This window comes from Podarcis tiliguerta (genome assembly GCF_965153285.1).
Source record: "Podarcis tiliguerta genome assembly, chromosome: 6".
In the NCBI taxonomy this organism is placed as follows: Eukaryota; Metazoa; Chordata; class Lepidosauria; order Squamata; family Lacertidae; genus Podarcis; species Podarcis tiliguerta.
In genome coordinates this window covers 35,398,329-35,425,537 of record NC_139539.1, presented here as the reverse complement: position 1 = coordinate 35,425,537, position 27,209 = coordinate 35,398,329, and the positions used below count along the sequence as shown (strand labels likewise).

The following is a 27,209-nucleotide window of genomic DNA, read 5'->3' as shown; positions in this document are numbered from 1 at the left end:
AGTTGAGCTCCAGCTGCACATTTAAAAGTAATGATCCAAAAGAGAGAGAGAAATATTAGTTCATGCCACTAGCATACTTACTGCCTTCCCATGTGCAGTGCAACAGATTAAGCGCCCCTTCAATTCGCTTCCAGTGCTGGAGATGGAAGAAAGCATATGCCACTGCTTCACTGTCTCCACGTTTCAGGATATGCTCCGGAGGCAAAATTAAGCTTTTCATTTCTAGCAAGTACTGGAAGAAAATGTGTAAAGTGACGTGAAGCTACACAGGCTATTGAGGCTAGTTTTTCATATACACAGACTTTCAAATATTTCAAAATTACTTCTAGCTTGATCCATATATTACATTAGAGATAAAAGTTGCTGACTGGAACAAAATGTGGATTATTTGGCAAATGCAAATTTGAGAAGCGCCTTATGTACAGGCATATACAGACACCACTCAATGGGGAAAGACTAAATCAGGTAAGTGTTCATATTTTACAAACACATTCAGACTTCAGATTGCAGTACGCAAAGTGGTTCCAGGAACATACATGTAATTGCCTTTCTAGACAGACTAGGAGACAGAACATCAGTGAAAATCTTCAGTTCACGTGATGCAATCATTATATTAGGTGCTAATACTAAACCCCAGTTCTTGGAGAATTTATCAAACAGAAGACACCCTTCAGCAACAGACAGCACTGGCTGAACACAAATCATAATGAAAACTGAAGTGGTAGCCAGGGATTAAGCAACTCCACAGTCCAGTAAAAGCCATTAAAAGCACCATGTGTACTCCAAAGCCCCCTTCCCAACCACTTCAATCACAGGCACTCTTTTCTCCATTGAAGAAGGCCCACTATCTAGATGAAGACAATGCATCTGGAAAAGCAACATGCTGCTACTAACATGGGCGGTTTTTGTTTACTGCTTTCTTCAAAAATGCAACTTAGTTTGCACTGCTAAATATGCCAAAGTGGGGGAAATAGTGCATGTTCCTTTTACAGAGCAATGAACTTCCACATTTACGTGCAAGAACAAGATTAGGACAGCAGAAACAAATAACCACAATCAACACGATTTATAAGGAAATGACTCCCAAGAAGTGGAAGAGGATACAACAGCAAATTACAGAAGTAATAAGGGTGATGTGCTCAACTGCCAGCAGGGCCTGTTGAAAACAAAATTTTGAGGAGCCCAGGGAGTTTGTCTTTGTTAGGGTTTCACACTGATAGGTAGGTCCCAAACAGTGACACACAAGAAACTCCATTAATAGGTCTCTTAAAATAAATAAATAAGCCTGGCAATTGTTACGGTATGGCTCTGGTTCAGTACTCTGCCTTCACTGCTTTGTCTCCCAGTAAAACAAAAGGCGATGGAGGCTATTAGCCTTACCAAATTGACTTGTGTCCTCAACCAGACAGAGAACTGTATTCACGTGCCATTTGCAAAGCAATCTACTGAGTCTATTCTATACCAGGGATGGGATGATGATAATAATTTTATTTATACTCCGCCCGTCTGGCTGGGTTTCCCTAGCCACTCTGGGCGGCTTACAGCATGTATAAAACACAGTAAAACATCAAACATTACAAACTTCCCGATACAAGGCTGCCTTCAGATGTCTTCTAAAAGTTATGTAGTTCTTTATCTCCTTGACATCTGAAGGCAGGGCATTCCACAGGGATAGGTGTGGCTCTCAAGTTGCTATTGGAGTATACTCCCATTATCCATGATCCTTGGCCATGCTGGCAGGGGCTTATGTGAGTTGGGTTCAACAGAATCCGGAGGGCCACAGGTTCACCATTCCTGTTCTACAGGTATACTCTTCCACAAAATGCAAATTGTTACTTTAAATGCTCTTGTTAGTGTATAATTACTTGAGTATCCCCCCCTTTTTAGAAATTCTTTTTGAAAAAGAGAAATATTTTCAGAGTAAAGTACTAAGAATTGCAGATTTAAAATTTCAATGATGAAAACAAATCAGAGAACGTTGAGAGAACATTAAATGAATGACTTTGATGAAGTCACTTATGAACTGGCCTGATCCACACAATAATGGCCAAAGCTAATCACATCCTTGATCACTGCAGTCAATAACACTGTCAGTTCTCCCCCAAACTGTAAGAATGCAGTGAACTTAATGATTTTTCAGCAGATGCCACAAACCATGAGATTATTTACTAATCCAGTTTAGAGGACTTAACTTTTCCCATTCAGATTCTTGAAGGAATGTAGCCAAGGTTGTGCCCTGGTCAAATATAGTGCATTTACTGCTTCACTAGGTTCTTCATTTTGTGTCTTGGGGCTACTTCTGGGAGGGTAATATTCTTACTAATCCCATTTAATCCTCTTTGACAATTTTTTTTTTAACACAGTAAGGGATCACTTGTAGAGAGCCATTGTGGGAAAATGGTCTCAAATATCTGACCTCTGACATGACCCCTGATGGTCTTCAGTAACTAGTTTGCTGTGGAGATAGATTTCTTAAATAAGGCAGGGGGAAAGTTGCAACAATGGTCAAGCTTCGACTATATTAGCCTCTCAATCACTAATTGTGAACTCTCCAGCTCAGGGGGTTAAATCTGCCTGTCTTTCTACATTATGCCATGCAGACACATAAGATAAATAAGTGGAAACTGCAGAAAAATAGCTAGTTCTAAATCACTTGTTTAGCTATTTGCTTTCGTATGGGGGGAGGGGGAGATGGCATGCTGAAAGTATTTTAGTTGCAAATTTGGCATGCAGAACCTGTTTCTCTCTCTCTCTCTCTCTCTCTCTCTCTCTCACTCTCACACACACACAGACAGAGAGAGAGAGAGTTGTGTTGCTGTCATTTCCAAAAAAGCCACCCATTTCCCCACAGAAGCAAGTGCACTTGGGTGCCAGTTTGGAGGGTTTATACTACCAGAGAAACAGAACAGTGATCATGTTGGTGTACCAACTGTCGAAGCTGGTTGAGGTAATCTCAAGTGTGGTAAATGCCTCCTTGTAGCAGAGAGTGTTCCTTGTCATATTGAAAGGAAGGGGTACATCACCATGCCTAGATCATGAGGATCTACTCAGTCACTAACATCTCTTTCTGTGGAAGGTGCTCAAGAGACTTGTGGCCTTGCAATTTCAGACATACTAAAAGGAAAAGCAATTATCTTGACCCATTTAATTCAGCACTAGGGCTGAATCTAGACACATCGAAAAAGTGTTTCAGTTAAACTTGTTGTAAACTTCATACAGGGGAATCCCATTGGCAAAAGACAGGACTCCACATTGCCATCTGGTGTCACAGTGTTATAATGCATATAAAGTGCTTTATCTTTACAAATGTAGCTGAGTCCCAGGTCTGGTTTTGGCACAGAGGCGGCTGTGGCTGATAACTTGCTTTAGGAGAGAAATGGAAGTGTTACCCTGTTGCTTCTTCTTGAACTCTTAGTGGATTTTGATACCATCAACCATGTTATACTCCTGGAGTAACTTGGTGGGTTGGGATCACGGTGTTACAGTGATCCCAGACCTACCTACAGGGCTGCTTCCAAAGAGCTGAGTTTGGCTTAGCCCCAAGTTCTGCAATCCTTATTTTTGTTCCCAATGCTATTTAAATATCTATATGAAGTCATTAGGTCACATCATCAGAGAGTTTGGAACTCAGTGTCATCAACATGCAGCTGACATTCAGCAATGTATATCAGTACCATCTAAACTGATCGCCGAAGAATTGATGCTTTTGAATTATGGTGCTGGAGGAGACTCTTGAGAGTCCCATGGACTGCAAGAAGATCAAACGCATCCATTCTGAAGGAAATCAGCCCTGAGTGCTCACTGGAAGGACAGATCCTGAAGCTGAGGCTCCAATACTTTGGCCATCTCATGAGAAGAGAAGACTCCCTGGAAAAGACCCTGATGTTGGGAAAGATGGAGGGCACAAGGAGAAGGGGACGACAGAGGACTAGATGGTTGGACAGTGTTCTCGAAGCTACAATGAGTCTGACCAAACTGCGGGAGGCAGTGGAAGACAGGAGTGCCTGGCATGCTCTGGTCCATGAGGTCACGAAGAGTTGGACATGACTAAACGACTAAACAACAACACCCATCTAAACTAGATATAGCCCTGTTTGTGCTGAACCAGTGCCTGGGGGTAGTAATTAGCTGGATGAAGGCCAATAAACTGAATCCTGACTTAGTGAAAACACTGTAGGTGGGTGGTCCTTGTGCTGGGAAAATGTGTATTTTGCCTCTTCTAGATTCCTGGATCAAAATATCCCAGCTAGTTTTACATGTTCTAGTAATCTCCCAGTTGGATTACTGTAATACACTCTACATACAGCTGCATCTAAAGTTTTAACAGGTGCTCCAAGGCTTATTACACCTATTCTGCAGGAGCTTCACCGGCTACCTACAATTTAAGGTGTTATTAGTATGTTAAAGCCCTGAATGACATGAAGTGCCTCTCTCCATATTAACCAGCTTGAGCTCCAAAATCAGTTGAGAGTGCCTTATTTGCAGTCCCACCTATGAGTATTGTGGGCCTACTCTGCGATTGTACCTTGACTCTGAAACCTTGCCCAACGGTATGGACAGAATAATCACTTACACTTTTCCACTGTACAGTTCAAATTTGCACCTCTCCCAAATCTTTGGAATTTTACAACCCTCTATTGTCGTAATATTTGCTTTGCTTTAATTGTATTTCATTTTAATAACTGTAGCTTTCAGTACTGTTGGAAAACACTTTGAGTGTGTCTGGTGAAAAGTGCTATACAAATTTTATAAGGCAACTAAGGTTTGACAAAAGAAGTTTTGGAATTCCAGAAGAAAGATCCACTTGAATTAATAAGATTTATTTCTGAGTAGATATGCACAGGACCACACATCTTGAAACTTTAGTTTTGACCAAGAAAAATGCACATCTAAAACAAGCATTTGTTATTTCAGATTCATGCTTAACTATAAGATTGAACATACATTCCCTGGAAACTCAGATAGCAGAGGTGGGAATGCACACACACACACACACACACACACAAAAAAAAAAAAAAAACCCAAGCAAGCCTGTTATCGCTTAAATTGAAAACCATAGACACAATATATTCCAGAACTTGACTCTTCCTTAATCTAAAGAAGCTGTGCCTGTATCTAACACTGCTAGCACACCATTCTCCCCAGCTCCTTGTCAGCTGGAAGTTGCATCAATACAAATAATGAAATCTGAAGGAAAGCATGACCAGAAAGGAAGATAGAATTATGGATAACACGAAGCGCTAATTTTCTTGACAACACACAGAGCTAGTCAGGACAACACAAAAAGATGGTACAGACATATTAAACTCCTTAAGGATACAGCAGTTCTGAGGCAATTGAAGAGACACCTAACTCTTAGATAATGATAAGACATCATAATCTTCTCCCCCTAAAGGCAGAGGATGAAGCAAAATCTGTCTGAGACTGTCTGAAATGAACTTGCTGTTCTCTTGATCAGTCATGCAGGCAAGCAGCAAATTCTCTCAGCAATTAGCTCTCTCAGTGCACATTCTATCAGATTGGACAGGCAGACAGAAGACTGGATGGATAAATTCAGACCTTCAAGGAAAGAACCATTTGGACGTCCCGATTATCAGAGGAGGATTAGGTCTGGGGATAAGCCATCCTTCCACTATCAAGACTGCAAGGGCCATATATCATCAGTGTCAGGAATGTATAGAGCTGGTTGAAATTCCAACTGTATACACTCATTTAGGGGAAAGTTGGACGGGGGGGGGGGGGAGTCTCCCATCTAGGATCATCCCATTGGGACTGTACGAGTGTGGTAGGAAGGCTTTAATTGTTCCATATGACATGAAAATAAAATGCTTTTAAAATCTGTCTTGGAAACAGAATTTGGTCAGGATAAGAAATTAGTCAATTACATCAGCTTAAACATTTATGTTTCAGGTTATCCAAATTAACCTCATGAATGGTTTAATTTTCTTTTTAAGTCACTCTTTTACCTGGCACTTCTGTAGCTACACAAGCAAATTAAACATAATCATTGCAAGTTTCTAATATTAGAAATATTAGACAACATAGCTAAGAGATAATATTTATGTGGCGACCTCCAGATGCTGTGAACTAGAACTCTCATCATCGCTAACCACCGGTCATATTGGCTGTGAGTGGTGGGAGGTGGAGTACAATATATGGAGGGGACCATGTTGGTCATCCCAGTCTCAGATATTGAGAACACTTAAAATTTGTTATAACGAACAGTTTAATTGAAATACACAAATTGCATTATCTAGAACAGTGAAGCATTTGTACAATATTATATTAAAGTTTATATTTTGCCAGCAGAACAAATTAAAAACATAATCCCTTAACACTGATCAGCACCAATGTGCCCAGTAAGCCACATGTTCTGCAAAAGAATATGTTCATAAAGGTCATGTATATTGTCTGCAGAAAGACTAAGGGCAAAAATCAGTCCTCAATGTTGCATGAAGAGGCACTTATGGAAGCTCAGAAAGGCATGACAAAAAGCTCTTTTTCAGTTTATGAGGTTCAATTTTGCTGTCAGGATTTACAATTATCCTGCCAAGTTTACAGTAAAATGAGCTGGTAGTGCATGCAACTGCTCAAAGAGGTAAGACAGTCTTACATTTCATTAACAGTACAGTAAGATTGCAACTCATGTGAGCACTACGTTCCAGAGCACTCATGTGAGCACTACGTTCTACACAGCACATACAAAAAATTGCATATAGACAAAAGCTGCCTGCTGGAAGTGGGGGAAATCCTGTGCAGAGGACCTCCCTGCACTGGCTCCCTAGGCTGCAAGAAAAGTGGGGGGAAGCTTGGTTCCTTCAGATGCGAAAAGGGAGAGAAAAGCAGACAGGGAGAGAGGCAGGCAGAAATGTGGCTCAATTCCAGTTTGGGGGGTTTGTTTTGCCTGCAGCTCTGTCAGCCTCTCTCTGTCCAGCCAGCAGCTCAACATTTCTTCTTATTCTTCCATCTGCCTCTACAGCTTCTCCACTCATTTCACTCATTTTGGAGCTGCCACCTCTGATGCAACCACGGTTGGGAAGGCTGCTGCTTCCTCAAAAGCCAAGAGTGCATAATTGAATTTGCTTAAGTAAAATGTGTGTGTGCTGCAACTGCACTATACAGAGTCCAGACCACATGGGAAAATAGTTCCACTCTTTGCTAGTCAGGCCACATCTGGAGTAGTGGGTTCAGTTCTGGGTGCCACATTTAAAAAGGACTGGTGAATGTCCAGCCAGCATGGTGAGGTGGTCTGGAAACCAAGCTCTATGAAGAGCAGTTGAAAGATCTGAATACTAGAAGTCAGACGTAATAAAAGTCTGGAAACTGCTGGGAAACCAATTTCAGCTAAACGTTAGAAGAAACTTCCTAACTGTTACGAGCTATTTGACAGTGGAATAGGCTGTCTGGGCAGCTGGTAGGCACTAGCTTCACTGGAGGCATCTGGTCAGAAGCTAGTCAACCATCTGTCAAGAGATGCTGTAGTTCAGGGGTGAGAACAACTTTGGCTCAGCAGGCCAGATTCTAAAGTGGCCACCCCTTTGTGGGCCACTTTTGACAGGATGGCGGATCTCCAGGGAAGTGTGAGGAGCAAGGTTCAGGGATGAAAACAAGGTCTCTGGAGGAGCAGTAAGATATCCTTCCAGTCTCCTCCAATTAGTTTGTACAAAAGAAATGCCTTCCATAGGAACAGTTTCAAGCCCCAATAGGCCCTGCTTCCAAGAAAAAATGGTCCCCATTAAAGGACAACATCTTTCTTCAAAGCAGAAACCATGCTTATCCTATGGGTATTCCTGCATGGGAAAGCACTATATTCAAATGGATAAGGATCAAACCCACTGTATGTAGAATGGTTTACAGGTTCATTTAGAGCTAGCCATAGTCACAAACAAAAGGATGGAACTAAAACACTTACTCAAATATCTTTCTGAGAACCCATCTGTTTCTTATTGTCTCACTTATCTGATACATCTAGTTTTCAACTGGACAAAATCCTAAATTTCAGCCATTTAGAAAAAGCTTTCACTTCCTATTAGACAAAGAAAGTGGTCCATTAACAATTGACTCTTTGGAAAAAAACAAATAAAAGCATGCAAAAAACAAGTTCTTCCCTAGAGGAGTTATTTTTAACTTAGTTCTAGTACAATATGCTATAGTTCTGACTGTCTACAGATGAAATTGTCCCAAAAAAATGCTGATACGATCATTATTTCCTGGATAGTTGTTCTGTTCCCATGGTTCTCAAAGTGGTAGGTGAATCTCCCTAAGGAGGCTTACAATCCCTGGGAGTATTAGTGGTCCTGTTTATCCCACATTTCCCCCAATTTTCTTCTTATTTTTACTAATCTATATAGTGTCAACTTGCATGCTGTTTACTTGGAAATCAAAGTAATAGGGCTATATATTAATACATTTGTATGGGCTGTGTGAATTCAAGAATAAACAGAGGGGTCCACTGTGTTCTATTTTTCTGGAATCCATATCTAAACAGGGACCTTAAATGACCCTTTGAGCTCATATTAAATCATGCCTTGACAACAAGCGGCACCAAGTCATTGCTTTTTCTTAGTTATGTTTAAACAAGCTCAAACATTGTCTCTTATCTTAGGACAGGGGTAGCCAACATGTGCTTCTTAGATGTTTTTGAACTACAACTCCCATCAGCCCCAGCCGGCATGGTCAATTGTCTGGAATGATGAGAGTTGTAGTCCAACAACATATGGAGGGCACTACCCTACTTAAGGGGGAATTATATTAGGTTGGAAATTCAGTCAACATGCTTCTAACAATCAGAAAACAAAATCATGCTATAGGACAGCATACTATTTCATGGTCTTTGATTAAGGTAAACAAGTGCCCACCCTATGGAGGTTAACATATATTATCTCCCTCTGTATGGAAAATTATGGCTGGGGAAGCAGGTAGAGTCTGTTTAGCAGGAGATCCTAAGGACTGCCTTGATCAGCCAACCTATTTATCAACTCAGGAGCTCAAAAGCAGCCAGCAGAAACACAGAGGTGAATGCTTGGTATTACAGAAGCTGAAATGGTTTATATATTTCTATTTAGATTTATGGTACCTTTCAAAACAGAACACAAAGTGGTTTTACAAACAGAACAATTATATCAGATAACAATTTCCATACATCTTTAAAACAAATAAAATTGAAAATAAATAATAGTGGGGGGTGGGGGGTGAAAATACACTGATCTACAAAGACAGTGAGCTCAGAACCATAAAATCCTTTTTTAAAAGGGCTAGAGGAAAACATGAGATTCCTAGTCTCCCTAGATCAGAGGTGGTGAACTTTATTTTCAATCTGAGGGCCATACTGCCTCTTGATCCACCCTCTGAGGACCACATACCAGCATGGTCAAAACCAAATAAGGCATACCTACCCCACACTTGCTCTTTCTTGTACATACACCTAGCACAGCCACACATCCTTAACTCAAGACAACTCTACAGACACACTTTACACACCATTGTTTATCTCTTTGCCAGCAGTGCAATACAACTGCTCCCTCTTCTGTTACCCCCTTCTCTGATTCCCCCCACTCTCCCTGCCAGTCTTGTGACATTACACCCTCCCCGTGTGTTCTTCCAAACCCTACCATCCCCAAGGGCTCCATGATTCACTTCAAGACAGACTGATTAGGGTCCTCCTACCAGTATTAACAGCATTTGCAGAACTTTACCAGCAACTGTGATTTCAGAAAACCAACAAGAACAGCTGGGATCTGAACACGCAAGTCAAGAAGTGCGTGAGCATGTCTGAATGAGGCCGAGGACCTCAGAAGTGCTGTGAGAGACCAATAAAAAACAGAGTCCTTCTCAGTGATAGCTAAAGTAAAGAATTCATTGAATGGTGAAGGAAGGATTAGGACAGGCATAGGCAAACTCAGCCCTCCAGATGTTTTGGGACTACAACTCCCATCATCCCTAGCTAACAGGACCAGTGGTCAGGGATTATGGGAACTGTAGTCTCAAAACATCTGGAGGGCCGAGTTTGCCTATGCCTGGATTAGGAAACAGTCTGCTTTCATCAATATAAACAAATAATCCAAATGGGATGGCTCTAGTTAGGAGACACATAGGAGAGAGACACTCCCACTCCAGAGATCACTATTCTCCCACCTGAGTTTATCCCTTGTTTCAGAGCCCATTTGCTTAAAAGTGATTTTACCCACAAGTCCCAAGTGCCTGCTACATCTGCCTCGTAAGACAGAATGTTGGTCATACTGTGTAGTTCTACACTTAATGTGTATGTAGAGAAGTGCTTAAAATAATCACCTGTTTTAGTTGGCTTGCCTTTTGCTGTGTGTGTGTGTGTGTGTGTGCGCATGCACGCGGACAAACACTTACCTTTGGAACATGAGGATTAAATTCAACTGCTCTGTGAATTGCCTCTACAGCATTAATCTCTGCTGTACTAAGTCCTCTTCTAGAGGCTGTTTCTGGAGAGAATCTGCAGCAACATTCAAAAGTTTGTCAAGTTACTCAAACTGAGGCAAAGGATAATCTAGCTTTTTTAAGCTGAGCTGATTGAAAATAATTTTTTTTAAGTAAAAGCTCAAATTAGCTGGGCCAGAGCTTAATCCAACAAAGCAAAAAGTACTACTTGCAGTTACCAGATGCAAAATTATTTGCTTGCAGGAAGAGTGAAGAGCTTATCACTTTACATCTGAATCTGAAATATTTCACTTACCTATCTGAAACTGCTCTGGCCTTTAAGAGTGCTGCTGTGTAACATATCGCTGCTGATTTTGGAAGGCTGATGTCTATGAAACAATAAATTGTTGTATTTACATTCTAAAGTGAGAAACATTTCAAAACCACACCCTTCAAGAAGAGGGAGGTACTTTAAAGCTACCACAAAGGAAAAGGCAATGTTTCAGACTAAGTTTACTTGCTATGTGTGAGAGCTCAGGGGAGGAAACTACAGAGAAAGACACGGCTATGCATCTTACTCTCTTGTACATGTGTCAAATGTCTGCTGCTTTGGATCATGGCTCCAAATTGTCTGTAGCTTCTTATTTATGAGAATTCCAAGAGGACTAAAGGCCCATTGCCATTGATGTGGCTCATAAAAACATATGCCCCCAACACCCATGTGCCCACAGCAACAGAATGTGGGATAACCTCTTCTGTTCCATATATTCTCTCTCACTCATCTTTCTTTCCTGTACAATCTCAACCCTAGGTCCCATTCCTTCCTCTTTTCTCCTAATCACCTCTTTCCTTACTGTCATCACCACAACTTCCCACGAAGTTACTCTTCCTAGCTACTACTTCTCTTCCTCCTTTTCCCAAATGAGAGGATCAAAATTTTGGGCTGGTTGCCACACAGCAATGTTCAGAATCATGTATTGTTTCTGGCAAGTCTTCAACATCACTAATGTCATAAAACCAGGTTAAAGCAATCTATTAACACATTTTAAAATGCCTCCAGCCACCTTCAAATCCACACACACACCCCCAATTCCATGTTAATGGGCAGTTTTAGCCACTATCTACTTTTTAACTTTTAAAAAAATACTTAGCTATCAAGTGTAAGAATCTGCAATATATTCTGAGTTAAAGCAATGGCTCCATCTAGCTCCAGCATTGCATCTGAATAACAGCAGCTTTTCAGCATCTTGAATCTTGAACACCCATTGCTGGAGGGGACAAGGAGTGAATCTGACACCCACTGAACTGTGTTCCCACCCTTAACTTCATCAGAAACATGATAATTAGTTTTAATATCACTGTTCAGAGTTTACATGAAACTCTTCTTACATTTTATGTATGTGTTCCATGGCATGCTGAAAAGCAACTAAGCACTATGCAGTCCTAGAGGAAGAACTGTTAGGAAAAACTCCTTTGGAGCACCTCTCACAGAAAATGTGGTAAATTTGGCACTGAATTTGAAGTGCATTATAGTTTTTTGACCTGAAATCATTTGCAGAGAGATGCACCATGAAAAAAGCAGTGTAACTTTGAGAACATACAGAAGTAATTAGTCTCTTCTGCTAACTGATCTATATATAAACATCAATATAACATACTAGTGACAGGATACATTATTCAATTATAACGTAAAAAGTTAACATAAAAAGGTAAAGGTAAAGGGACCTCTGACCATTAGGTCCAGTCGCGGATGACTCTGGGGTTGAGGCGCTCATCTTGCTTTATTGGTCGAGGAAGCCGGCGTACAGCTTCCAGGTCATGTGGCCAGCATGACTAAGCTGCTTCTGGAGAACCAGAGCAGTGCATGGAAACGCCATTTACCTTCCCGCCGGAGCGGTACCTATTTATCTACTTGCACTTTGACGTGCTTTCAAACTGCTAGGTTAGCAGAAGCAGGGACCGAGCAACAGGAGCTCACCCAGTCGCGGGGATTCGAACCACTAACCTTCTGATCAGCAAGCCCTAGGCTCTCTGGAGTGAAAAGAGCCACTAGAATAGAACTGGGATAGAACTGTCATTCCTATATGTCCTGCTTAAATGATATCTTCTTTAAATTTTGGGGGAAGCGTTACTATTTTTTAAATGAATTATAGATAGAGAGAGAGCCTTTCACCAGCTGGATTACAACCTAACTAGCATAATAAAATCCAAACAACACAATAACTTAAAAACAATTAGTATTTTGCAAACAACCCTGGGATTTTGATTGGATAAAGCACAATTTAAAAGTTGAATAAATAAAATAATTTCATCCAATTTATATCAACTGCCCAAGGTCCAAGATAAGATACAAATCAAGGTGAGCAGATGTCTGTGTTGATTTTCAGGCACCACCTATCTACTCTGCTGAGTTATTTGAAAAATGACTCCTAATCATGGAAGGCCTTGGACCCCAAGAGGGAAGGGGCCTAGTTATTCATGAAAATATTATTCAAGCACACACTGCAACTTGCATCTAACACACAATGACATTTATATAGTCTTACCATCATACTTTGCTAGAACTGCCTGGACATCAGCATAAGCCTGTAGTTCCAGAAGTGATTCTAGGAGGTTTTCATGTATATTCAATACACTTAGAAGAGGAAACTCTTTCATTAACTGTAAATAGGAGCCAGGAGGAGAGAATAAATTAGGCTACACAAGTTTCCATCTTGCAGCCAAGTTTTATGCATGTTTACTACACTAAGTAAAAATGCATTAAATTTGATTTTAAGAATAAAATGAATTACGCACACTAACCCAATGACTCAATGAGATCTAAAAAGGTAAAGGTAAAGGACCCCTGACAGTTCAGTCCAGTCACAAACGACTCTGGGGTTGTGGCGCTCATCTCGCTTTACAGGCTGAGGGAGCCGGTGTTTGTCCGCAGACAATTTTTCCGGGTCATGTGGCCAGAGCAGCGCATGGAAACACCATTTACCTTCCTGCCAGAGCTGTACCTATTTATCTACTTGCACTTTGATGTGCTTTCGAACTGCTAGGTTGGCAGGAGCTGGGACCAAGAAAAGGGAGCTCACCCCGTCACAGGGATTCAAACTGCTGACCTTCCAATCGGCAAGCCCAAGCTCAGTGGTTTTAGACCACAGCGCCACCCACGTCCCAAATGAGATCTACCTCCAAGTAAATATACCTAAGTTAACAGTCCAGGTCAACAGACTTGGTAGCAAACTCATGGTTAGCAGAACCAAACACAAAGGATTGTACATTCCACTCATATCTTGAAATCACAGGTGCTGCTTTTCCTATACAAAGTGAAACTGACCCATTTTTCCTTTGCAGCACAGATTGAACTCAAGCCATTCTGCAACGGAATTGCTCAGTTGACCGAAACAGCCAAAGAGCACTGATTTCAAACCTCACTTTGGAAAGGGTTCAGATCCATTCAGTAGCTTCCAAGTGGAACCAATCCCAGTGGGACTTCCATCTGCTGCCAAATTTAACAGGCACTGAAAACAAGTCATGGAACAATCAGCACCCCTTTTAAGACTCCTGATCATTCCTGCTCTGGACCTGACATCATATATGATATCCGGGGTGGGGGGCAGATGGCATGACACAGGGAAAACAGCCTCTCAGGCTGGATGTTCCTCATCACTGCTATACATGTCTACTCAGAAGTAAGTGCTGTTGACTTAAATTCAGCCACTAGCCATGACGAGCAACAACTGGAAGCAGCAATGCCGATTCTGAATACTAGCTACTGGAAACTACAGGATGAGAGAATGCTCTTGTGCTCAAATCCTGCCTGCCAGTTTCCCAGAGGCATCTGGCTGGCTACTGTGAGAAGTAGTTACTGGACTAGTTGGGCCATTGGCCTGATCCAGCAAGTTCTTCTTATGTCCTCCCAGGTAAGTGGGTATAGGATTGAAGTCTGGATAACTTACATCTCTCATCATTTTTACTGCTTCTTTAATTCTTCCAAGCTTCCTTGCACACATAGCTAGTCTTCTTTTCACATAAACCAGTACATTGGTGTCTCTTCCTAGGGAAAAAGAGAGGCTACATCAAATACATAAAAACTAAGTTATCACACATTTTCTAAACCAGGCATTCATTTCTGCATATGTTGTAGGAGATCCATCCTGCTCTCCCTGTCCACAAATATATTGAGAAGGTTGAGAGTTAAACCACAGAACACACCCATAAAATCACAAAGTGACTTTTTTCAAAAACACACACATGAGTCAATCAACATTTATCCATCTGAGTCTGCAAAATGGAGGGAACATTATATCCTGAGAAAATAGAAAGGGAGGGGCACAGACAATGTGATGTGCCAAACACTGACTTAATATGAAGCACAAGGAATCCAACTATTTCCTCAAGCCACCACATCCAAGGATGTGGGACAAGAAACCCTCTAACACCCTTTCATCCAAACAACATATTCATAGCTTCAGCACATATTTGCTGTTCCATTGTAATAAAAAACTGAAGTTTGACAACTTGTTTGTGGCCTCAAAATTAAGACACCACATTCCATGGCACAAGGCAGCAAGAGAGAGAGAAATACAAAGAGAGAGAATGATATTGTAACCTTGAGCTATTGACAGAGACTTGCTAGAAAAGCAAAAAGGATGAGCTGTTGGTAGAGGGATGAACCCACCAAAGGTAAAATACCAAAGGTAAAACATCATTTCGCACAGCCCTGCTAACTGCAATGTAGTTAATATAGAACAGTATCGTGTTGCTGCTCTGTGAATAGAATGACCTCTTTCTTAGAGTGCAACTCTCCTTCTGTGACCAGCATATTTTAAAAATATTCTCATAATATTTTAAAATAAGGCTAAAGCCTTATCCTTTACACACTTCACTGAAAGTGAGTCCCATTGTATTCAGTTCAGCTTACTTCTGTTTTGACACATATAGAATTGCAGTGCAAAACATTCAGCACTTTCTGAAATTAAAATGCAGCTTGTACAACTGCTGCCTGTACTTATTATGTGTACTTTTAATTTTTGTGTTCATGTAGATTTTAATCCTTCAGCATTAAACTTTTCTAGTGCTTCTGTAGATTCGAGCATGACCAAGCACAGCACTATTGACCATTTTGAATGATTTGTGAAAGGATACTTACTAAACTGCGCTTCATGCTGTGGACTCTGGGAACTGCAGTGCTGAGACTTTCTATAAATGGTTTCTCCTGCTTTCAGAGCCTGCTTAAAATATTTCTCAGCATCCACAATAGTAGTTGCTTCTTCCTCGGCCAAAAGAACATATGCTGTGGCACAACTGAGAAAGAGAAAAAATGAAACCAGGTATTCAAAAGATGTATGTTGACACAGTGAAAAGATTAACAATGTATACAGTACAGTAGCTGAACATACTTACAAATAAACTCCAATCAAAGATGTGGAACAAAACTATTTTCATCCAAACAATACATGTAAAATGTTTCAGTACACATTAAAAGGAAAACAGGCTCTGTGACATTGACCCCAGGCAGGAGGAGGTCTACTAATTTTCATCGAGGGTGGCTATTTTACGATCAAGATGACTACAAAATGCACTAAGTAAAAGGTAAATTTCAATATCTGTTAAACTACAAAAATGAAGTTTTTTTAAAAAAGGACTGCAGTTCATTCTATGTAGAAGCTCAAAATATTGGGTGGAATTTAATGGTGTGTTATTATGAACTACTCATCTGTGTGAGCATTACAGCTTGCCACATGGAATGATGTCCTCCCCCCCCCCCCCACACATTGTTCTTCGGATTGTCCCAACCCCAAGTTCATTTTGAGAGGCATGTGAGCAAAGTAGAAGGAGGGAAAGCTCCATTGCACAAGTGGATGTCCTTGTGAAGGGCTTCTGCTGACGGGGAGTGTTAGGTGCATCCCACCCATTACTTTTGACCTTGAAATTAATAAACTGGGGGAGCAGGGGCTTAAAATGGAAATACTGGTAGTTTCATAAACAACAACTGTGCTCAAATATTCTGAATTTCTATAAAGCAGTGTTTCAGATATCCATGATGAGTCATATAAAAATACCAGCCCCCACATATAAAAATGCACCTGGATAGTCAAATGTACAAAATAGATTTGCAAAGTGGTGTATTGTTTAAAAAGGTATGGAAACTTTTGTTCTGCTTTCTCTCTCTTAAGTGGAACATTGTGTGAGATACAGAAGGGAAAATGTTAGGAAAAGAAAAAGAAAAAGAGAGAATTCCCAGAACATTTTTTTAAATGACTTAACTATGAAGATTTTTATAACAATTGTGTTTATTTTGAGTTGAAAAATACCCCTGCTACTTGAAGATCTCATTTTCTAAAAGGCGCGTGCTAATTTTGGACACAACTGAGCCAAACATAAGAATTTTGAGTCCTATTAAAATGGACCCTTAGTTCAGTTGCACTGAAAAAGATGAGATTCTTTACTTCATTTCTATGGTTCAGCATCAATTCAAACTTGTGTGAAGTATCCACTTCAGACTGTAGGTTGGGAAAATTGTAACATCTCAATGTCCAACAATTACAAAAACGTCTTACATGTTAGCTTTATATGTCGAGGGTTAAAAACTTAATATGGGATAGTGTTACAGCCCACCAAAGGTCACATCACTTGAACATGTCAATCATATTGTTACAAAAACCCAGTGCTCGCCCCTCTTTTCACCAAGCAGTGGCACAAGGGCATGGGGCCACATGCACACACACAGGGTCTGGGTCCCTTTGGAGAACAGAAGAAACATCGGAGACTGTCATGCTTTGAGAAATAGGGTTTATTCGCCTATTTACACATTCAGTTTGCATGGAGGAATTCCAGATCTTACAGCTTGGCCCAAACCATTGCAGGCAACCTTTCCTTCCCCCCCCCCCCGCCAAGATGGAGCTCAGCCTTACTTCCTTCTTCTTCTACCCAGAAACCCTTGCTTCAAACCTCCCTTTTCCTGTCCCCTCAAACACACAGTTACCCCGGCAAGCTTTGTGACATCTGACTCCCCAGGCCAAAGGATCCTTCTATGTCCCATCAGCACCTTTTTCTAATGCTAACAGGTCTGCTCTTCCCCCCAGCCAGTCAGAAATTCTTTTGCAGCTTATATCTTCCACCCCCAAATAATCACAATCCTAGAATTTATTAATTTCTATGTTTATCCTAAGTCTACAACAATATGAATAGGCCCTAAGAAATTACTTAACAATGCTGTATAGCTTTAATTTTAGTTCATAAAATTAGGGTGAGACTTGTTATCAAACTTACTCATTATTTAATTCTAAAGCTTGATATGCTGCTTTTATTCGGGCCTGAGGGTTCCTCTCCCGCCATGCCTTCTGCATAACTGTTGGGGGAAAATAGGATTTATTTACAGGCAAGTCATGACTGTAAGTATTCATGGAGAAACAAACAAACATCTGTCTTTCTAAGAATAAAGCCACTACCAAACTGAACACCAGCCCCTATCACAGGGGTTGGCAACCTAAGGCCCATGGGCCACAAGCGACCCATGGGGGTCATTTAATTAACCCACGAGCTGTTCCCAAACTGAGCTGCGAGTCCCCATGCGCTGTGCTAAACTGGCGCAGCACAGCGCATGGACTCACTTCCACGGCACCAGAAATCACGTCTGCGCAGACGCCGGAAATCGCGCGTGCGCATGATCTGACCCACGGAGGGATCTCTGCTAGAGTGAACCGGCCCAGGCAAGGTAATCCTTGCCGACCCCTGCCCCATCATAAATGTATATTATTCTTGATCTTTATTTTTAAAAGAGAGAAAAATTCATAAGGTGACCGACAGAAGAGGGGGACACAGCTTGTGGCAATTAGCCCCAGGTGGCTCATGAAAGTTTGATGTTTTCCCTCCTGCTGGCTGCAGGGTAAGTTTGGTCACTGATAGTCTCTGGGTGGAATGAGTGTGGCTACATGGAGAACAGTGCCAAAGCTGGTGGGATTGGCCTGGCTGTTGTTTCCTCCTCTTCTGCCAGATGCTATTCATTTTAAGTGAATAAAATTCTCATCATTGCCACTCACTTGGCTGGGTTCAATTTTTTGGAAATGAAACCCTAATCCCAACAAAGGCTAAAAAGTCAACATTCATGAACTGATTGCACAATCCTATTCATGTCTACTCAGAAGTAAATCCAACTGATTTCAATTGAGCTGACTCCCAGGTGAGAAAGTACAGGATTGCAGTTTGAATATATCTGATGGTCCTCAGTTTTTATAAGAAAGGGAGAGAACCAATATATGTTTCTTTTGGAACTAAACCTGCAACTGTCCAGCAAGAATAATGTGGAAAATGTTGGAGCATTTTTCTGAAAACATAATGTTAGTTTTGGCTCTGATGATGAAACAATATACGATGTTTATAAAACAAAAACTACAGCTCTCATATCATTAAACATCTCATCAGATTAATGTGTAGACAGCTAACTCTTGCTGATTTAGATGAACTAGTAAGAATTAACACATAAGCTGACAAAGGCCAGATATGACAAATGCCATTGCTTTAAAGATAGAATAGACAATATGTAACCCTCAATACAATTTGGTGCAATCAAAAGCAAAGAAATATAATAATCTCCGGGCATGGCGGGGGTTTTTTATAGTAGTAATTCAACATTCAGAAGTCCATAACATTTGCAAGTCTTACTATTGAGAGTAACAAACTCAAGAGGGGTAGCCATATCTATCTTGCTGTAGCAAGAACAGTGAGGGTCTTGAACTGTCACAAAAATTCTGCTGAATGCATCCAATGAGGTCCATTTGCATGGTAAACATTTTAGTCTTTAAGGTGCCACAATACACCTTTCTTTCCTGCTATGTAGACTTGGACAGGACTCTCAGGTGAGCAGAGGACATATGTAAAAATATTATCACAGACATGCAAAGTTCTGGCAATAAAAATGACTTAAGGTTTGTTTTTCTCATCCTGGTTTCTCCATCCCAAGAGATCAGAAACATTAGGAAAAATGGCATAAATTATCCATCAAATATAAAAGAGACTTAGAAAAGATATTTAGAACAAGCATTCCCAACATAAAAAACTATTCATGGCCAGACATCTTTTTATCTTTCATACAAGAGATACATTTGATACCTGCATCTGAAGGTCGAACTGAGTCCGTTTCACATGTGAAAAAGGTCTGGTGATCCTGAGCAGATAAGTTCATGTCATAATATGTAAGTGGCTCCTTTCCAGTCACCCATGTATATCTAAAAAAAAAGAAAGAAAAAGAAAAGAGGCTTCATTAACAGCCCAATTCTTTGCATATCTACTCAAAAGAAAGCCAGTGGGATACGCTCCCATTTAAGTATCTACATGCCAACCTAAAGGACGCATTTAGAAATGAATCATCTACCCAAACAGATCCATCTTTGTCTTTATATATGGAATTTACAGGAAAGAGTAAGATTACAATGTTCTGACAAACCAGAAGCTCTAGTTCTATTTTAATTTTAATTTATTTTACAAAAATGGCTATACACTAATATCACAAAGATAAAAATACCTGCTATATTCTGCTCCTCTAAAGAGATTGAGGGGATTTCTCCATACTTTGCACTCTGTAAAAGGAAACAGTTTAATCTCAAAATTAAGCCAGAACTGTAGATTTCTAACCTATATGCCTTGAGTGTTGAGGCCTGGTTCACCATAAGAATCTTGGTTCAATAAATATGAAATCATTACTTCTGAACTGGCCCACATATTAAAAAAATGTTTCCTCCACAGAATCAGAAATAATCATGGGCTCACATTCTGGTTTCTCCCTTTTCTGGTCTGCAGTAGTCATAATTTACCATGACATGCAAATCTGAAATGATGGCTAGCACTTGCTTTCAAAACTAGACTCATAAACAATCGTTTGAAGCAGGCATTGCAAGCTCTAACCATAGTATTAAAATGTGGATGGCATGACAAATTACCAGTGTTAATGGTGTTAAACAGAACATTTAAAAAGGGAAAGCCCCAAGTAAGAAGAGAGGAAACAGAGTAAACCCTGGTTTGTTTTTGATAGCCCAAATTACAGTTTGGATGAATGTCTAAATTGAGATACCACTTCAAGAAAACAGTTTTTCTATCACACGTAGGTGCAAAGCAAGCAATTTTCCAAAAAACAAAAACAAAAGCCACTTGTCACATTGATCTATATAGCAAAATATATAAAGGCAAGATATCTATTATAAAAAAATTAAAAATCATATTGATTTGGAAATTGCAAGGGGTTGTGGAAAATAAAATACTAAACTCAACAACTCACTTGCCCCCACTAAAAAAGGCTTTGCCCAATCTGATTTACTTTATCTCTCTTGTTTTTCCTAAACAAGACAAAGGCATTACCTGATGCAAAGCTAAGCCCATTTACAAAAATAAACATAAATTGTATTTACAGGCTTTGGCTAAGGCCAGCTATCATGAAATACATTTGCACAAAGCCAGATGTTAGAAGCAATCACCTGACAAACTCTGCCTGCTTGTCTCATTTTCTCCACTAGTGGCAGAGAATGTTGCCTGAGGAGAATTAGTATTCTCTGCTCCTCCAATAAGTGGTCGTAAATGGCTCACGGATACCTGCTCAATGAAAGATGTGCCATATTTCCTGAAATACCACCATTCAAATATCTGCAGTGAGAAACAGAAAAACATACAATAAACCATTGGGTCAAGAACCTCAAGTCACGTCACTTGCTCACAAAACAATAGGCTGCCCGCAATTATATTTATGGTTCCTTTCAGCAAAGGTTGACAGTTTGCCCACAGATAATGTGATAGAAAAGAATTGTTTCTAAACAAAGCCCTTTTAGGGCACAGCCACCAGCAAAGTAGTAAGCAATGCTCCCAAATTTCAGCCACTTCCTGTTTCTCTGTAAACAAAAGTGTAATGGAGATATAAGATAGCCCAAGAAATCTATTTGTTCTTACCACAGGGCTGCTCCCCCCGCTTCCAATGGAAAATATTGGCTTAAAAATAGTATCCTATGTTTTTCAAATTAAAACTAATCCAGGAAAGCAGACTTAACAGTCTTTCTTCTAATACTATGCACTTGATTTTGGTCATTTTACTACCCTGTGATAGCACACCGCTCCTACAACCACTTGTGTACATTTATTTGTGGCACTGCATGAGGGTTAGGAATAGATAGACAGGTTTCATCTTACCTTTTGAACACAGTGCTACACAGGACTCAGAACTAGCATGTCCTATGTCAGAGATTTGGCCCCAGCAAGTAGGATCCAGGCAAAAACTAAATGCTACTCTGGGCAATTCTGGTAAAACATGGGGTGCCATAAATCATATGCTGGTGGACTCAAGATGAACAAGAACTGCCTGAAGGCAAATGATAATATTTTCACCATCTTTTTGGTTTGTACACTGCTCCTAATATGCATATTTTATGTTCAATGGAATGGCATTACAGTGGTACCTTTGGTTACGTACTTAACTCGTTCCGGAGGTCCATTCTTAACCTGAAGCACCACTTTAGCTAATGGGGCCTCCCGCTGCCGCCACCGCACGATTTCTGTTCTCATCCTGAAGCAAAGTTCTTAAACACGAGGTACTATTTCTGGGTTAGCAGAGTCTATAACCTGAAGCGTATGTAACCCGAAGTACCACTGTATAGTGCAACTGTGGCTATACATAAGGCCCCCTCATACAGCCATGATAATGAGGCAACGCAGGTAGAGTCCCACAAATGACTTGGCAGCCTAAGCAATGTGATTCAGAATACTGCCGGGGAAGGCTCAACACTATTGTCACAGCTGCCCCTTACAATGCTATAAACCATTTCATTTTTTTACTTGGAAGGCTGTGGTTACCAGCAAGGAATCACATCAAAATGAATAAAAATTTTGGTTTCTTTTTCTGTATAGGAGCGCCACCTAGAGTTCAGCTGGCATATCAAAGATAACTTTCATCTTCAGACTGGCACAGTTTACAAAAGACTAATTTTAAAAATTAATCTGTAACACTGTAAACACAGATGCATCACATTTCACAGTAACTATTCCTCATCTTCCAAAAATCCCCCAAAGGTACTGTGGATGCAGACATGACCTATTCTTAGTTGCTGTAGACATTTTCCTGGACATTTTAATAACAGTCTTAAAAGCAGGCCAACATTTAGGCTTGAGTATGCATTAATCTCTTACTTCTTTGTCCTAAGCAGCAGAAGGGACTAAATAGCCATCTTAGCAATTAAAAAAATAACTTTTAATCTTCTAAACATTTAAAATCTGAAGATTTCTATACAATACTTGTGTGCTGCATTTTAAATACTAGCCTATGTAGTAGTATAATCTCACTTTTACTCTACAGTGCAATTGCATCCTAACGTGTGCAATTTCAACCTTGCGTAGTTGAAAGCTGGCCAGCTGAAATCCCACAAATTGCATGCAAAGCAGAGCCTAAAAGCTCCTTTTGCACTTGGTTTTCCTGGTGTGGAAAGCACTTTTAAGCTCTCAGACTTGCTTACCAGGCTTTGGGAGGCTCTCGATAGATATTGCAGGAACTTGAGTGGCCACATGAAATATCATGAGAGCCTCCCAGAGCCTGGTAAGCAAGATGGAGAGCTTAAGAGGTCTCTGCCTTGCTTGGAAGGTCAGGATGGCCCTGTGAGGGTGGTTCGAAGGGGGAGGTTCAAGTATATTCATTTTTGCATGTATGTGCCATCCCTGGAATGCAACCCCAGCACAAGACACAATCATACTATATTTCTGGTTCTGTAGGATCAACAAAAATTCCAGCAAGAGTAAATAGAGAAAATTACTTACAAATATCAGACCGGATATCAGAGAAGATGTCCCAGTAAGTGCAACATAGAATTTTGGAGTCAATGTGCTCAAGAAAATGGTCACTGTCAAAGAAAAAGGGAAGCTTTGCCAATCAATACATTTGCCTCTCAGTGTCTGAGATGACATTACTTAAGCAACACACGCACACACCTACACAGTATCAATTCCTCCGTTGGTTGCGAGTACTTTTTGGAAAGTCTGAATCCGGAAATGATGTAACCCAGGTAAGCTATGCTTTGAATGTTAGAGGAGAACCATTAATGTTAAAGTAGACTTTTTAGCTAAAAGTGCTGGACAGGACTCAAACACAACAACACTCTTCCCACCTGTGATTCCCAGAAACTGCTATTCAAAGACATACTGTACTGCTTCCAACAGTAGAGCTAGAACCTAGCTACTGTGGCTAGTCCATTGAAAGCCATCCAACATGGTAGGCATCACCACTGTTCATGGTAGAGAATACCATAATTTCACTACGTGCTGTGTTAAGTACTTTTTGTTTCTTTGTTCAATGTTTAGCTTCATAAGAAGTCCATGAGTTTGAGTTCAAACAGCTAACCCTAAATGTTTTAACTGATATTTTAGCTTTCTCTTAACCTAGATACAGTCAAAGACAAGGATCCAAAACAGCAAACCACAGTTTTAACACAAGTTTAATAGCTTTAACTTAAATCTGTAAAGAGTAAAATATGGGGAATTATGGATATTTGCTCAATTTTAAATACTTTTGAAAACACATATTGGTGTGTTGTACCTTGCCTTGTGACCATATGGTGAAGAGCAGTATAGATATATTTAAATAAGGACCGAGATTACTACAATGCATTATATGTGGGGCAGGCTCTGAAAACAGAAAGCTTCAACTGGTGCAGAAGTCAGCGGTCAGGTTGCTCACCGGAGCAAGAAAGTTTGAGCATATAATGCCAATCCTGGTCTAACTGTAATGGCTGCCAATCAATTCCTGAGACAAATTCAAAGTGCTGGCTTTTACCCATAAAGCCTTAAACAGCTCAGGACCGCAATACCTCAAGGATTGCCTCTTCCCATATGAACAGACTCAGAACCTGTGATCATCATCTGAGCCACTTCTTTGTGTACCCACTCCATGAGAGGTCCAGAAGATGGCAACACAAGAATGGGCTTTTTTTGCAGTGGCTCCCCATTTGTGGAATGCTCTCCATAGGGAGGCTTGCCTGGCACCTTCATTACATATATTTAGGCACCAGGTGAAAACGTCCCTCTTCTCCTAAGCCTCTGGCTAATTAAGCCATCTGCAGCCTTTAAAACTGTGAGGGAGTGTTTGTTACTATGTTATGCAGTTTTGTGTTCTTACATTGTAAACTGCCCTGTGATCCTAGGATGAAGGGCGGTGTAGAAATTTAATAAACAACAATAGACACTAGTTTCATTTTTTATTAGAATGGGCACAAACATTTCTTTTAGCATGGAGCATAGAATGTGCTTCTTGTAACAAGGGTTCAAAGTATTCAAAATTAAGCCATAATCTTCCAAGAAGTGTCAACACTTAAGGGTTCCTTGTAAATGTGAGAAATTTGAATACAGATCATTGCAAACATCTATTTCCATGTAGGAACAACATATCTGAAGCAGCTCAAAGGTAAACTAACACTGCTGCATGCTAACAGGAAGTAAATCTCATTGTACTCTAAGATTTACTTTTGAATATGCATGTTTAGGACTGATTCATAAAATCCAGACAGATACTACCTGAGGCATTTTATTAACCAACCTACAACACTGAATCTTGTTTGTGGGTTAGGCCTACTGATTGTTATTTAGCAAGAGATTAGTAGATAAAAAGTCTAAAGAAAATGAATATGGTATGTTGACAATGAGAAATTGACAGCTCTTATATTAGTGTCAGTCTCACAATTTAACCAGTATGGCTAGTTTTGTCTGAACAAGTCTACCTTCCTGGGCTTTTGAAACCACAGAATGCAAGAGACAAAGTCTTAAACACACAAACTAAGACCAAGTTAAAAGCAGGGCATGTACATTAAGCCCTGAGGGGGATCCTAAGGTAAAAGTCAACTTAACTTGATGTAGTGCTTCATGTGCTGAGTATGGCAAAACTCAGTAGGCCCACCAGGCAAATAAATAAGCAGACTCTCCTTCATTCCCTAGAACTTTAACACATGAACACATTGCTCTGAAGTTAGGCATGTATTGAGGATGCGAGTGGCGCTGTGGTCTAAACCACTGAGCCTAGGGCTTGCTGATCAGAAGGTCAGCGGTTCAAATCCCCACGACGGGGTGAGCTCCTGTTGTTCAGTCCCAGCTCCTGCCCACCTAGCAGTTCAAAAGCAGGTCAAAGTGCAAGTAGCTAAATAGGTACCACTCTAGTGGGAAGGCTTGCCAGAAGCGGCTTAGTCATGCTGGCCACATGACCTGGAAGCTGTCTGCGGACAAACACTGACTCCCTCGGCCAGTAAAGCGAAATGAGCGCCGCAACCCCAGAGTCGTTCGCAACTGGACTTAACGGTCCAGTCACCTTTACCTATGCATGTATCATCATGCTTTGGGATGTTTTATTAAAATACCCGATACTAAGGATGTAACCATATGACATAAGTCCCATTGAATATAATGGCACTTACTTTTAAATAAACTTGGAGAGGATTGAGCTGTAAGTCATGCTGTATCCTGGCCTGCAGACTTAAGAGTGTGCTTTTAACTCCCCAACCATTAACTTTAGACCAACAAAATATTATGAGACTTAGCATCTATGTAAGGCCTGCAATTTAAAAAGCAACAAAAAGGGAGTATGGAGCTCACTGCTCTAATAAAAGAATAGTGACTGTGTGTAAATTGCAGCTTTCAAACAACAGGTCTAGTTTCTTTCTGTTTTGATGACACAGAGGATCTGACAGCTGGTAGTATAGATGCTGTCATCATTCAGGGCTTGCAGACAGCAACAGATGATAGAAAGCTTTTTAAAAAAAAAAAAGCTGACAAAGGGAAGAAATCACCGACTACAGACTGACTTGCAATCTTTAAAATAAACAGACACAAAGAAAAAGTGGAGAACCAGATTTCAAACCAACTTAGCTTACAAATAGCTTGACAAAAAATAATGAGGGCCCCGAAGGACAGAAGCACTTAAATACACACCAAAACACAAAGGAGAACAGAGCCCAGGAGACCTGCAACAACCAATCCTTTCTGATAATACGACCCTTCTTACGAAAACTGTATTTGTATGCAACCAACCCCAAGGTAAGCACATCCCAGATTTTAGTGTGAGGCAAAGTCATAGCTCTAGAGAAGCCTGTTTTCACCCGCAGGGCTCAGCCCAGAAATGAACGGCGTAAAGACAGTTTCACGGAGCACGTGCAGAGTTCTTTCCACGAACGGCACCTCAAGCACCTGAGATTAGGGCTGAAGAGTTGTGGGGCAGCGAATAGCCCAAACAGACCCCTAACCGGCCGCCCCAAAGCCCCCCACCCCTCACGTCCATAGCAGCGGAGGGAAAGGAGGCGGGCCAGCCCGCGCCCCTCCCCGGCGGCGGAGTCCCCTCAGCGCCCACAGAGCTGCTCTGCCCTCCCGCTCCCCCCGAGCAGCCCCTCACCTGCCGCCAAGTTATCCCGCAGCCGGAGCGGGCCTCGCAAGAAGTAAAGGAGCCCGAGCGCCGCCAGCAGGGCCAGCGCCCGCGCCCAGGGTCCCCCCGCCAGTCTCAGCCTCTCCCACCGCCGAGGGCAGTGGCTGGGCAGCTGGGAGGAGGAGGAGGAGGAGGAGGAGGAAGGCGCCGCATCCCCATCCACAGGAGAAGGACCACTCTCCGCCATGACTCCCGCCCTTCGCTCGCTCAGGCCTGGCTGGCTGGAGGAACGGAGGGAGGGAGGGACTAGCCGGGCGCGCCGCCGCCTGACTCTGAGAGAAGCGGGAGCGCGCCCGCTGCTCCGTCTCTTGTCCCCCGCGCACGTGTCTGTTAGCCGCCTTCGCGGGGACCCCTTGGGGATACACCCCCACCGCCGGCCTGCTTTAAAAGGGGCGCTTTTGTT

The 27,209-nt window shown here is 41.2% G+C and overlaps 1 protein-coding gene across 1 annotated transcript in view; it reads right to left on the bottom strand.

Moving 5' to 3' along the window:
• ST7L (suppression of tumorigenicity 7 like) overlaps positions 1 to 27,048 on the bottom strand; it is a 39,488-nt gene extending 12,440 nt beyond the window's left edge. Inside the window, 14 exon segments of the mRNA XM_083444432.1 lie at positions 82 to 232; positions 10,363 to 10,465; positions 10,706 to 10,778; positions 12,936 to 13,050; positions 14,337 to 14,434; positions 15,530 to 15,684; positions 17,653 to 17,731; positions 19,492 to 19,607; positions 19,904 to 19,958; positions 20,850 to 21,015; positions 23,167 to 23,249; positions 26,777 to 26,917; positions 26,920 to 26,944; positions 26,946 to 27,048. Of these exon segments, the coding sequence (XP_083300558.1) occupies positions 82 to 232; positions 10,363 to 10,465; positions 10,706 to 10,778; positions 12,936 to 13,050; positions 14,337 to 14,434; positions 15,530 to 15,684; positions 17,653 to 17,731; positions 19,492 to 19,607; positions 19,904 to 19,958; positions 20,850 to 21,015; positions 23,167 to 23,249; positions 26,777 to 26,917; positions 26,920 to 26,944; positions 26,946 to 26,993 (1,408 nt within the window). The 5' untranslated portion in view covers positions 26,994 to 27,048.
• Between the last annotated feature and the right edge of the window lie 161 nt (positions 27,049 to 27,209).